General features: G+C 44.8%; 1 protein-coding gene across 1 annotated transcript in view; it reads left to right on the top strand.

Annotated features, from left to right (window-relative positions):
* Positions 1 to 11170, top strand: part of CROCC2 (ciliary rootlet coiled-coil, rootletin family member 2) — a 190958-nt gene extending 179788 nt beyond the window's left edge. Inside the window, exons 32-36 of the mRNA XM_068280645.1 lie at positions 1512 to 1661; positions 4054 to 4233; positions 8251 to 8382; positions 8596 to 8775; positions 9696 to 11170. Of these exons, the coding sequence (XP_068136746.1) occupies positions 1512 to 1661; positions 4054 to 4233; positions 8251 to 8382; positions 8596 to 8775; positions 9696 to 9767 (714 nt within the window). The 3' untranslated portion in view covers positions 9768 to 11170. The remainder of the gene's footprint in view (positions 1 to 1511; positions 1662 to 4053; positions 4234 to 8250; positions 8383 to 8595; positions 8776 to 9695) is intronic.
* Positions 11171 to 14489: the final 3319 nt, after the last annotated feature.

Here is a 14489-nt window from a genome sequence, read left to right as displayed (position 1 = left end):
CTGCTGGCCCCCCTCCTCCAGCAAATCGGACCCCCCTCCTGCACCACCGCTGCTGCTACGGTAGTTTACCTCCTTTGCTGCTAGCCCCCCTCCAGCTTACGCTGTACATAATGCAGATCTCCAATCAGCGGGGATAGGCAGCTAAACTTGTACAGTATCAACGCCGCTCTATACAGGAAGTGATCTCTGTTTACTTCCTGTATACGGCAGCGCTGTTACTAGACAACTTTAGCTGCCTATCCCCGCTGATCGGAGATCTGCATATTGTACAGCGTAAGCCGGAGGGGGGCTAGCAGCAAAGGAGGTAAACGACCGTAGCAGCAGCGGCGGTGCGGCATCACTGCGGAGGGTTCGGGGGTGGAGCATAGCTAGGCGTTATTTTCGGGGAATGCCTTATATTTCAAGCATGCTTGAAATATAAGACATGTCTTATTTTCGGGGGATGTCTTAATTTAGGGGAAAGACGGTATGTGTGCACCCAGCCTGAATGGAAATAAATATGGCAGCCTCCATATGTCTCTCACTTCAGGTGATCAAAAAGATTTCTCCGCACACCTTCCATGGAGTAAAAACAGTCCTTTTTTATTAAATAATTGTAGAAAAATAGCAAAAATAGAACAGCATGCAAGCTGCTGACGCGTTTCTGACCCTACTGGGTACTTAGTCGTAGCTGGTGTGCTTTAAAGAAAACCTGTAACAAAAAAAAACTCTCTGGGGGATACTTATCTTGGAAGGGGAAGCCTCTGGATCCTAACGAGGCTTCCCCCGTCCTCCAGTGTCCCAGCAATCCAGTGCTGTGACACCCCCCCCCCCCCCCCCCCAGCGGCAATGTAAATATTTACCTGCCGTGCTCCTGTGCAGGCGCACTAGTGGCTCTTTGTTCAGGCTAAGATGAAAATAGGCGTATCCGCTCTATAGGCGCAGTGGATTGTTCCTATGCAGTAGAGCGGATCGATCGGGCTCAGCTATTTCCGCCTTAGCCCGAACGAAGAGCCGCTAGTGTGAAAGAATGCGATAGGTAAATCTTGCCTGCGCACACTTGTCAGGGTTTGTCGAGGGACTTTTGGGGAGCCAGCGCTGGATTCCCCCAAGCTTCAGAGGACGGGGAAGCCTTATTGGGACTCTGAGGCTTCCACCTGCCGAGGTAAGTATCCCCCAGAGGGTTTTTTTTTCTTACAGAGTTTCTTTAATATACGCAATGCTGTACTTTTTTTGTGAACAAAAACTATTACACTGTAGCTGTGAGGTCCCGAACCAAGTCCTCGAGGCCTAACAATGGTGCATGTTTTGCAGGAATCCACACATATTCACAGGTGAGGTAATCAGTGTCTCAGAGAGCTGATTAGCTAGTTCTGTGGATTTCCACGCACTGTGTGCGGGTCTTGAGGACAGGGCTGGGAAGCACTGGTGTAGCATGGTAGTTTAAACACTTATATTGTTAAAGAACAATATATGATATATGACCTTCAGCATGTTCTACCCTGTGTCTCAATCTTGTTATGTGTGCGCAGGAGAGACTGGATTCCATCAGACAAGCGTTAAGTGACAGCAAGAGGCAGGGCCTGCGCCTCTCACAGACAGTGCAGGAACAGCAGCAGCAGCTGGGGGAAATGCAACTGACATGCAGAGAGTTCCAAGCGAGATCAGAAGATTTGCAACAGGTGAGGACAACAGAATATGGAGATTAGTTACTAACTAAAGAATCAGGCTAATATGAAATACGAGCAGAAGTTACAGGGGTGGAACCTGAAATTTGAAGGGGCAGATTCCAGAGCCGATGATTTGTTAGGTTCTGTTCCCACTTGAGCGGAGAACGAACAGTTGTTGTCCATTCTCCACTCATTGCTAATCGGACAGTGAACGGTTCCTATTTTATAAATAGGAGCCGTTCCTACTTGTCACACTGCAACAGATCAGCAGGATCCATTACAATAAGCGGACTGCACTTCTGTGCAGTCTGTGATAATCCCAGACCATGTCCTTTCTTGACATTTGGTCACATGGCCAGAGGAACCGCTCTCAGTAGGGCCTGAGACACACTGTGAGCGCTTACTGAGCACTTTTCTGACCATCAGCGGTGTATGAGAGTTTTTAAAAAATGCTCCCATTGGCGTCAATTCACTAAGATCATGCTGGAGATAATAAGGCAAGAGAAAACTTACCTCCACACATCGATCTTGCCTTATTAAAGAGAGTCTGAAGCGAGAATAAATCTCGCTTCAGACCTCATAGATAGCAGGGGCATGTGTGCCCCTGCTAAACCGCCGCTATCGCGCCGCTAAACGGGGGTCCCTTCACCCCCAAATCGCTTCCTGGTTGGGGCCCCTGCTAAACCGCCGCTATCGCGACGCTAAACGGGGGTCCCTTCACCCCCAAAGCGCTTCCTGGTTGGGGCAGGGCTAACCGCCGCATCCCTGCCCCACGCGCGTCTGTCAGTGCGCATCTCCGCCTCTCCCCCGCCCCTCTCAGTCTTCCTTCACTGAGAGGGGCGGGGGAGAGGCGGCGATGCGCCGCTGATAGACGCGACTGGAGGCAGGGCTGCAGCCGTTAGCCCTGCCTCCAGGAGCGACCAAGTCTGCGACCAAGTGTTGCAGTGGGGGGTTTGGGGGTGAAGGGACCCCTGTTTAGCGGCGTGATAGCGGCGGTTTAGCAGGGGCACACATGCCCCTGCTAACTATGAGCTCTGAAGCGAGATTTATTCTTGCTTCAGAGTCTCTTTAAGGTGTATAGATAAATTTTCACAGTGAGAGAGTTATCTTATCACTTCAGTCCTTAAAGCGGACCCAAACCAAACATTTTTTTAACTCAAAATATTTAGTTGCATTACTCTGACACCTACAAAGATAAATAAACACTCCTTCAAGCCGATGAGCATTTCAGTGCATGCTTTTCACCCTTCTCTTTTCATAACTAGGGTTATACAGGTGGCAGCCATTACTTCTGAGCTTAGTAGGAGGTTTTAGATCATGGGTGTGTTTGTCATCAGCTACCCTCCCTCACAGGGGCGTCGTCTATGTGAAATCTCACACAAGCTGAGATCACCTCCCCTGTGACAGTAGCAGTCTGTGTTTTTTTTTTTTATCTCCTCCACCAGTCTGCCGGATTCTGTCCCGGCAATATGAAAGGAAGGGAGGGGTTCCTTCAATAAATGTAAAATATGTTATATTTGTCATCATGCAGCTGAAAAAAAGGCTGCCATTTATTATTATAAGTTAGAAAATAGATTTTATTTCTGAAATCTTGTATTTTTAATTTGGTTCCACTTTAAGTTACCTCCACTGTAGCTATTTTCATGTGCAGTTAATTAACAGCCTGTCTTTAACTTTAGAAATCTGTAGTTATTTTAAAGATTGAAATGTTACCTTTAGATATCTTTCCTTAAAGGATACATCCAGGCAAATAAAAAAAACAAAAATCCACTTACCTGGGGCTTCCTCCAGTCCCTGGCAGCCGTCCTGTGCCCTCGCTGCAGCTCCGGTGGCTCCCGGTCTCCTCCGCTGCAGATGCCGACCTCGCCAGGTCGGCTTCTGGGGCGGTTTCTTCTGCGCTCCACCACGCGGGTCACGTGGTCTCTCCGACATCATCAGGACTGTACTGCGCAGACACAGTAGCTCGCAGAACGATTCCTGGAATCACCCTATTGACACCGCCATCATCCTGCTTTCTCCCCAAATGTTAAATGTCTGAACCCCCCATTAATCAATCCTGACCCCCCCCCCCCCCAGTGCCCGCACTCTGTTCCCGAGTACAACTCCCAGCCACTCCACTGCTGTCACTCACATGTCTGCCATTACCACAGTGCTTTCACTGCATTCACTGTAACAGCAGATATGGGGTTCATAGCAAGACGATACGGGGTTCTCCAGCATGTCCGATTCTCCAATTATTGAATCAGATGGTCGAGCGGGTTTCAAAATCGCTAAATGTATGGCCAGCTTCAGGCTAGTGTAAAACAGCGTCAATAGTCACATTTGTTTACAGCATAGATTTCTCTAAGGACAGCCCTTGGCAGGTTCAATGTGCTTTCCCTATAAAGTGTTTTATCTCATCTAGGCACTCTTGAAGCAGCAGCAGAGGGAGAAGGAGCAGGGAGTCACTATTCTAGAGATGCAGGAGAGAGTGAAGCTGTTGGAAAGTGACAAGACACAGACTGAAATCGACAAACAAGACCTACAACACTCTGCAGTTCTTCTGGAGAAAGGCAACAACAACCTGAGGAATGCTCTGGAGAAGGTCAGTGTGGACGTCAGTGCCTAATATTTATGTCATTTAACCACCAAGCAGAATTACCTGTAATACAGCAGAACTCCAGTGACAGGAGCAAGCAGAATACTAGTGAACACTGTTGCCTTGAAGTAATAAGTTCAAGATTTAGATACATTTTTGTAATTATGTTTCAATACAGAAATGCATTACAGCATTACGTATATACTCGACTATAAGTCTAGAAATTTAGGTCAGTATACGGGTAAAAGTATAGGGGTCCACTTATATAAAAGTCACAAACAACACTGAGCGCACTGAATAATGTGTGTACTGTTAGTGACATTCCCATTTGCATCAATTTTCCCAGTGGTAAGTGACACGAAAACACAGGTCTGAACAATTAACAAGGAAAGGGGCAGGGGGGGGGAAATACTGGACTGCAGGAAAGGGGGTGAATAATCGCTGCACTTTGGGGGCCTGGATGAGTTATTGGCTGCACTTAAGGGACTTAGGCCTCGATTCATCAAGACTTATCGACTCAATTACCGACAACTCGGTAAAATACCGAACCCGATAAGTTGATTTCAGGATTCATCAAAGTTATCTACAGCTGTTAGCGAGCATTCTGTAATCATTCGTTAGTGATGCGATAAAACGGAAGAGAGTGCAATTCATGAAAATGAAAGTGGGCGTGGTTTAGCGTTAAATTTAGGATTAGTTATCTCCTTCACTGCTCTGTCGTTATTCCTGTCAGATCATTGCTGACAGAGACGATGGAGCCATTTGAAGTGGTTATGTATCAGCTGAGAGTGATTCAAAGGCGCAGAAGGGCAAGAAATAAGTCTAGAACCATATCAATTTGCAAGAGAATAGATTTATTTGCTATAACAGGACATCTGCATTTCTCTTGAATCATCTTGTAAGAGATCACAGGCAGTGCCAGAGTTAACTAAATTGCTAGCTGCACAACATTTTTTCAGAAAAGACTCCTATCAAATTGTGGGATTGTCCCAAGCCACTTCCAGAATCCTGGTCCAGGTGTTAAGCCCTGTTCGGAATGTTGCTACGTGGTGTTCAAAGGACTGCCTTTTTACCCACAATTCCACGGGAATCTTATGGCCTTGTGTTGAATTACCTCTGAAAAATGGAAATATCGACACGTTACCGAATGGTTACCGCATTGTTATCGATTTCACACCGAATGTGGAAAAACCTTGATGAATACAACTAGAAATCGATAAACTTCGAATTCGGTAATTTACGAACTGGAAAAAGTTATCGCAAAGACAATGATGAATCGAGGCCTTAAGGGTTAATGGCTGCAATACTGTATGCAGTGCTGTCATTAACCCCTCCTGGTCCCCAAGTGCAGCTGTTATCTTTGCTGGGTAGACTTATACTTGAGTCAATAAAAAAAATCCAGCTTAAGAAAGTCAAATATTGGAGTCGACTTATACATGATGTCGACTTCTATTAGAGTAAATACAGTAATTGAATTAACCCAGAATGGCGCAAGTTCGCATGCATGAGTTTTATGGTTAATAGACTGTAAGCTCCTCTGACTAATCTCTAACACACAGTAAAAAGATGTTATAATGTACACATCTGTAAAGATTACTCCCATCACTTATTGTCCTGTTACAACTACATGTTCATTGATATAAAAAGTGGAAAAGTAGACATTCTTTATTACATGTTTAGGCATGCCTTTGTTGTTGGACAATTCATGTTCACAACTGATATAGAGAAACCAAGAGAAATGCTTGTTAAATAATCTATATGTGTTCTCCCCAGAATTTTTTTTCCAGTCGGGTGGCATGAAAAAGTAGCCGGGTGGGGCTAGATGAGAGAATGGAAGGCCGGCACTTTTCTGCACAACTCTGCTTACAACCGAGGAGGTGGTGAGCCGATGACAGCCGAGTGCTCACCAAAACTAGCCGGGTGGAGCACCTGGCTAAAAGAGCCTGGGGAGAACACTGTATATATATATATATATATATATATATATATATATATATATATATATATATATATATATATATATGATTTATAAAGCGCCAACATATCCAGGGGTGCTGTACAAAGTAAGAAACAAACATGGGATACATACAGTAATACAGACACTAATATGCAAAATACAGAATTGGTAATTACAGTGACAAAAGTAGCATGATTAAAATGTATAATGAATTCCAAGACACAAAGGGGAAGAGAGCCCTTCCCTTGTGAGCTTATATATCAGTATATGTTACATTGTATAGGAGGAGTTATTGCTGTAGATTTAGCACAAGAGCTCTGTGGATTTTAGGCATACATCAAATAAGGGCTCCAGGAGAAAAGAGTGCAGGGTATAGCCCAGGGGCGTAACTAAGAGCCCCCGGGCCCCCCTGCAGAAATTGTGAGCGGGCCCCCCTCCCCCGGGGTCCGCTCGTGGCTGAGGTCCCCCCCCCCTCCCTCACCTCGGGCTTTCCCCTCTGTGCTCCACTCCAGCTTCAATAGCTATACAAGTGCAGCGGAGCGGCGGGCAGCGGCAGGCAAACATACCTTCCGTGCGTCCGGACGCTTCTCGCTCTAGTGACTGACGCTACTTCCTGTTTTATAGAGGAAGTCACGTCAGTCACTAGAGCGAGAAGTGTCCACGCTGGAACGCATGGAAGGTATGTTTGCCGCTGCCCTCCGCACTTATATAGCTATTGAAGCTGGAGGGGAGCGCAGAGGGGAGAGCCCGAGGTGAGGGAGGGGACCTTCCCCGCCGAATGTGGCCATAGCTTTCCCCTCATGCTGCGACCCCTCCAGCCCCCCAAAACGGCCATGAGCGGGGCCCAGGGGGGGCCCGGGCCCCCCGCGGGCGCATGGGCTGCATCCCCTATTGGTACGCCCATGGTATAGCCGACATTTTAAGATATTGTCTACTGTATAACAATATTCTTATTGTTTATTTATCTTTATCTGAGATAGATAATAAATATTTTAAAATAATAGTAATACAATCGCAAAGTATCGTCTATAACAATGAAAATGAAAAGATATGTACAATCGTAATAAGCATAGTAAAACATAGGTAAATATTACTGATATTTTACCACAACTAAACCTAACCCTACTCTCACACAGGACCCTCCCTCTACCGATGCCTAACCCCCCTGTTGGTGCCTAATTCTAAGACCCCCCTGGTGGTCCCTAACACTAAGACCCCCCTGGTGGTCCCTAACACTAAGACCCCCCTGGTGGTCCCTAACACTAAGACCCCCCTGGTGGTCCCTAACACGTCCCTTCCTGGCGCTAAACCATAAACCCCGTTTTTGATGCCTAACCCTAAAAACCCCTTCCGCCACTGCAAATAACATTAAAGACAGCCCAAGGCGGTGCGGGGGGGGGGGGGGGGTGTCACATGTCTCTGTGTCCCCACACCGCCACTCTCTGCCCCCCCTTCCCCCACTGCCGCGCTATATGCCCCAAAATTAGCAACAATATTTGTCGATTTCTCGGAGGGTAAATAGAGGAGAGGGATTCCCTGCTCAAAACACCTGCCAAAATGTTCCTGCAGGCTTTGCAGAGCTGCCATTGGGCAGCTCTCTCTCCCCGGCGGCTCTCAGAGGTCACGAAAGTGAAAGTGGGCCCGTGTAGCCCACAGGAGCGGCAGAGAGCGGCGGTTTTGGCGGCTCCTTGTCTGCTCAGCTCCCCGGATCAGGTAGCATATTTTTTTTTCTTTTATGAGCCCACCTTGGGCTCTCTTTAATTCAAAAGGACAATTTACGATATTACAATTCCTAAATTGAATTTAAAAACAATATTTATCAAAACACTAATTTTCAAAATGAAAAATTTTGTTTGGACCGGCCCGGCGCCCGCTATTTATCAGGTGCCCAAACGTCTTCTTTGGTGCCCAATAGCCAATATTTTTGCATTAGTGCCTATGGAGCGACCAAATCGTCCATTAGCCCCATACGCCCAAATTTCCTGATTCTGGCTTTTAGTTAGTTTTCTGTTGACAGACATAGCTAATTTGGTCCTGTTGTTATTGTTACCGTTTGTCATATACAGGTAAAGCGTGAGCAGCTGCGGCTGGAGGAGGACGCTCAGCATCTCCGCATAGAGAGAGAGCAGTTTAACCAGATGGTGATTTCCCTGAGGAAAGATCTGGCAGAATCTCAGAGACAGAACCAATACCTGGAGGTAACTCACAGCTGCCTTATTCACACTATTCAGGAAGAGGCATCTTACTCCCTGTGATTCGCACTGTACTGTGCCCTCTATAGTGCACCTGCATATGGGGCGATCAGGGAGCCAATATGATCCATGAATGTATGGTCAGCTTTATAAACATTCTCTCTACTTCACGCAAAAATTTGCCTGGTAACTCAGCAGTATCCCATTGTGTGTGAACAGGGGCAGATGACAGATCTGGAGCGGGCTCACTCTCAGAGACTGATGGAAGTGAGCGTTAGACATCGCCAGGAGCTGGATACTGAAAATGAAAGGCTTCGCATTACTCAGCAACAAGCAGAGGTCACACTGGAGAACAGAGAGAGAGCTCACAGGCAGAGGCTACGAGGACTAGAGGAACAGGTGAGCCTAAAACCTTTAGTTTGGACTGGCTAGGATGACCGAAAAGGTGCTCATACATTAATTTGTGGCATCGATATCCAGCCAATTCTATCACAATGATTGAATCTGGCAGAGATCGAAGCTGCAACATTACCAATATTTCCATAAGCAATGGACCTTATGGACCCCCGGCTGAAATCTCCCCAAGCGTAATGTGTCCCCCTCGCCCATGGTGAGTGTTGAAGCAGCTCACCTGCTCTGGCGTGAGTCCTTTGTCCTTCCTCCATTGCCCCTGTGGGTGCCTGTACCGCTTGAGCCTACTGTATGTACATGGTGTCTCATACGTTAAACAGTGTACAGGCGGGGCTGTGGAGTCAGAGTTAAGGAGTCGGAACAATTTTTGGGTACCTGGCATCGGAGTTGGTGGTTTCATAAATTAAGGACTCTGAGTTGGAGTCGGATGATTTTTGTACCCACTACACTACTCTACAGCAAGGGCTGTAAAGTCGGAGTCGAGGAGTCAGTGCAATTTTGGGTACCTGGAGTTAGTGGTTTCATAATCTGAGGAGTCGGAGTTGGATGATTTTTGTCCTGACTTCACTATAGAGGCACCACCAGCGGCAATGGAGAGAGGACACTGGGCTTGCGCCAGCACACGGGTGAGCTGCTTCCACACACACTATGTGTCCAGGAAGGATGACACATTACCTGGGGGGTGACAGGCAGGTGCAGCAGCGCTAGGTAGGTTTCCAATAGATTTCATATTAAAATCTGTTGAAAATTGGTGTGTATTGTGTGGGCAGGTAATAGATCCCTCTCTGATCTAACTCAATCAGGCGGGATCTATCAGATGGTCGATCTGTTGGCCATCGTGTAATATATGACCACCTTAAGGCTGTATGTATAGCTTCTCATTGGGCTATTTCTTCTTCATCTGGTAGGTGAACACTTTACAGGAACAGCTGGATCAAGAGGTGAAGCGTAGACAGCAAGGCTTACGTTCTCCCCATTAACCACTCAGCACAGCCGAGACACACAGCCATTGTCCACCTGAAGAATGAGAGCCAGTCTTTGGCAATGTGGAGTCTCTGGGTGGACCTACATGTATTCTGATGTTGGTATTTGAACATAACCAGGTTATTTGTTAAAAGTCACTGTGAGACACTGAGACACTTATGCCAATACTGGTTACAAAGACATAACTGTGAAATACTTTATAATCCTATTATAAAACATATTTTATTATGACTGGGGTCAAAAATATATCAGTGGGTTTATAAGTAATGTTAGATTATGCATCAAGGGGGAAAGTATTTGTTCTAGCTAAGAAGATAACAGGTTCCCTTTCTTGTTGATGTTCTGGTTTGATTCAGAAGGTTCAGCGGAGCACTCTCTGTGAGAAAATGACTGCACCTCACCTTTCCTGGTTATATACAGTAATCTTATAGTAAACCTGCCACTTTGTTCACCAAAGTAAATAAAGGTCAGCTCTGTATAGTGTAAACATACTACATACTGCTTATTGTAATATCAGTCAGTACCCATATATTTGTGGATCAGTAGTCTGTCCATCTTGTAATTCCTGAAAATAAGTTATAGCATACCTGAAGCAGGTCTAAATCCCAATGGATAAGCATGCTCCCAGGGCAGCTCTATGGCCTCTATATCAACAATGTAGCAAAGCGCCGGAGTTTTGATATTTCTGTATACTACCGGTCTTGAGTAATTATCACAAATATCCTGATTCATTCTGTCCAGAATACAGGAATTCATACTCTTACTCAGAAACTTATCCTGCCCTTCTCATCCATACCATAACAACCCACCCACCTTCCTCCATGGTGCTGTCCTCAACCCACCTTCCTCCATGGTGCTGTCCTCAACGTAGGAGGCACTTACAGGAGACAGCAATGATGAGATGGAGAAGCAGTTGAAGGGAGGGAATAGGTTGATGACCTTCTGGGTAAGAGTCTAACTTCCTGTTTACTGGACAGGGATCTTTGAAATGACTACTCGAGAACAGTAGACTACAGAAATAAAAGACTATGACTGTTTGTTTCATAGTCCATATAGCTACTTAGGGGTATGTTTAAGTTTATGGGTGTAGATTCACTCCAGGTACCCTTTAAATGCTTCAACTTGCCCATCCATCCCCTTTCAGTGACAGATCACCTTATCCTGTTAGTTTCCACTCAGGTACAGCAGACAACAAGTTGCTCTTGACAGCAGATCTCAGGAAAGCAGTTCATTGATTTATTGTGCTTCGTCGTCTACTCTATGGCTTTGTCACTTGTCATAAAGTCATTGAAAATGATAGCACAATAGTAATTTTCACACGGCGATGTGATGGAATGGTGAACTCTCATTGAGGGAGCAGATCACTACATACATACACATATACAGTATGTGTGTGTGTATATATATATACATATATATATATATATATATATATATATATATATATATATATATATATATATATATATATAAAACAAGAGGCATACTGCGTTGATTGCTGTTTTATTTGTTAAATTTTAAGATCAGTTCAGATAGGGTTACACTTTCCAAGCATAAACCAAGCTGCAGTGGGTAAGATTCCTGTTGCCATTTTTTGTTACATTTTGCTAATGATCACACGCTGCTTGGAAGACAGACGTCTGTATGAAACACAGCTTTACAGCATCTGAGGAGACAACTCCATACTGTACAATTATTTATCCCGAGCACAAAAACATTTCAGACTCTGTGCCTGTGCAAGACTCTGGGGGAGTAAATCTTGCTGTGTACCAGAGGCAGAAGGAGAAGAAAATTCTCATCAGAAATTGTCAAATTTAAGTAGGAGTGGCGGAGGCCTTGAAGGGTAGCCCCACTCCTAGCTAGGACTAGGACTATAGTTTGTGGGCTGTCCCTTTTCAGATCTTAATCAAATAACTGATTTATTAGGAAGGGCCATTTATCGAGATGTTAGATACATTCCTCAGTAAAAAAAAAAAAGCCTCTGGATAGCCCATTCAGCTCTCTTACAGCTCACTATTCAGAAGGGCCCCTCTAAATTCTAATAGGTTTCTTCCATACACGCTTCTGCAGTGGACAGGTACTTCAAGACTGAGAATGTGTGAGTAAGGTCTGCACATGCCCAGTAGAACAAAACCACATTTCATTGGCGTTAAATATTGAGCCTTTGCATTTGTATTACTGTTTGCGTTTTGCAGCCTTTTGTATTTTAGCCCCAAAGGAGTAGTAAACTACCACACCAAGGCCCTGATTTGTGGAAGCCAATGTGAATTGGAAAAAAAAATAAACAAACAAACAGATACTTACCTAAGGAGATAAAAGGTTCTGTGTCCTATAGAGCCTTCCTATTCCTCTCACGGTCCCCTCACACCAGTGCCGTCACCACCGTTCCAATCTGCCGTTGCGGGAGGCTTCGGAGGTCTTCAGGAGCCTGAGTGCTCCTGAAGACGGGCGGCTCCTTACTGCGCATGCATGAGCGCACAAAAGAGTGCGCTAGCGCAGGCGCAGGCCAGGGCCACCCATCATCCGGGCTCACAAAGACTTATGAAGCCTCATGCGGTGCCACAGAGCATATTTTACAAATACTGCTACCAGGAGTGACAGCGCTGGCCTAGAACAAGGGGACCATGTTGGGCACAGTCATGTGTCGCTTCTGCGTCCTGTGACTGCTTAAAGCAGGAAATCAGTTCACTCTAATCTGACATCATTGCCGTTTATAAATGGATTATACTGTGTGTATGAAACTGACAAATACACAGATAGCCATCTCCATAGCAAAAATTAGCTCTGTTGAGCTTCCACACTGCATTAGGTCAAAGTTCAGTGTTTGATATGGTTACCCACATAAAAGTCCAGTACTTAAGTTCATATTTTCAACTAATGAATGGGGGTTTACATGCAACAGAACCCTGAATGTAAACAATCTGATTTACACAATCCAGACATGCTACCTTCACCAGCCACCCTGACATGATGATTCAGTAGAAACCTATTCCCGCTTCTCTGCTTACCCACTGCATGTTATACAAGATTCAAGAAATGTTTTGCGGAAAGACAATATTTAATCTATGGTGTGATTTCTATGTGTTTTACATTTATATCATTTTTGTATGGATAAATATTTTGATATTAATAAACTTATGTTTACAGAATTTCTGGCCTATTCTTAGAGCACGCCTGGTTAGAAGTATGTGTTGGTCTGTTGAGGTACACATTTGAGAAAAGAAAGATAAAACATAAACACATAAGCTCTGCCACACATTTGGGGTTGTACCACTTAAAGCACCACTATCGCAAAAAAAATTAAAATTTAAAATACATGTAATCATATACAAATAAGAAGTATGTTTCTCCCAGAGTAAAATGAGCCATAAATTACTTTTCTCCTATGTTGCTTTCACTTACAGTAGGAAGTAAAAATCTGACAGAACCGACAGGTTTTGAACCAGTCCATCTCTTCCTGGGGGAGTCTCAGCAAGGCTTTTATTCTTTTATTTTTTATTCTATAAAGACATTCCCTGAAAAGGATTTATACAGTGATGCTGGCCAGCCACCCTGCTTGCTGCGTACCGATTTGGCAGTTGGACAGAGCAACTGCCATTCACCAAATGCTTTTGAAACTAAACAAAACCCTGAGAATCCCCCATGATAGATGGGCTAGTCCAAAACCTGTCAGTTAAGCTTACAGGTCTTTAATTTCCCGGCTCTGTTTTTTCTTTGCTCTTCTTAAATAATGGGAAAATGTGGGCTGTACGCCAATATATTGGAACTATCCCACTTGAGAGTGAGTCACAAAAGACAAGATAAAGGGGTTTATCTATAACTGAACTTAATTCCCTTAGCACCCGAAGGTGTATGCCATCCGGGCTAGGTGCCTTGTTAGTTTTGATTTTATTTAGTCTTGCCCTCACTCCTTCCTGATAGTATTTTTTAGCATACACTACCAGTCCATTATTTCAAACAGTTCAGCTACTATATGGCAATGCTCGTGCCTAAGTTTTAACATAGTATCATCAAAATGTAAGTCGTCCTTTCTGATGAAGTAACTAATTCGTCCAGGATGATATCTTTGTGTGTGTATGTACAGAGCGCAGTGTCATAGCAATAGAGGTTGCAGAGGGGCCCACTAGAGGCCCTTCTTTATACATCTTATTAGCTTTTCATTGGTGCTATACTGGTAATAAACACCGCTATATCTGCATTGCACAGTGGTAATCCTTAACAAACTGTTTCCTTACTTTGAATACACCTCTCTGACACTGCAGCTGTCCTTGGTAGGTTTTGGGGCTCCACATCAATACGGTGCTTGGGGCCCCATGTAAAAATTGCACTGGGGCCCCAAGCTCCTTACTTAAGCCACTGACAGAGCCGCAAACGGGATGTCCCAGGAAATTACATTTCAGTTTTGACAGCTCTGAAAACGGAAGATCCTTTATAGGTACGGTTGATTTTCTTTTCCCCAGCTCAAGAAAGAAAGCATTGTAGAGGTTTTACAGCCCCATGTTTTATGGCTCCAGCACACAGTCATTTGTAAACTTGCGGTAACACATGCAAAGAGACAAGAAGCCACTCCAGCTACAAGTTTACAATACAGTAATTGCTTAGCGATACTCTGACACTCTGACACTGACAGCAAGAATTCCAGGCTTGTAAAACTGCCCATCCTGTGTACTTGCTGTGGCGTACATGACACTAACAAACCTGAACTAAATCCATGATTG

The sequence above is a fragment of the Hyperolius riggenbachi genome, chromosome 4 (assembly GCF_040937935.1).
Source record: "Hyperolius riggenbachi isolate aHypRig1 chromosome 4, aHypRig1.pri, whole genome shotgun sequence".
NCBI classification, from domain to species: domain Eukaryota; kingdom Metazoa; phylum Chordata; class Amphibia; order Anura; family Hyperoliidae; genus Hyperolius; species Hyperolius riggenbachi.
This window is presented reverse-complemented; position numbering and strand designations above follow the sequence as displayed.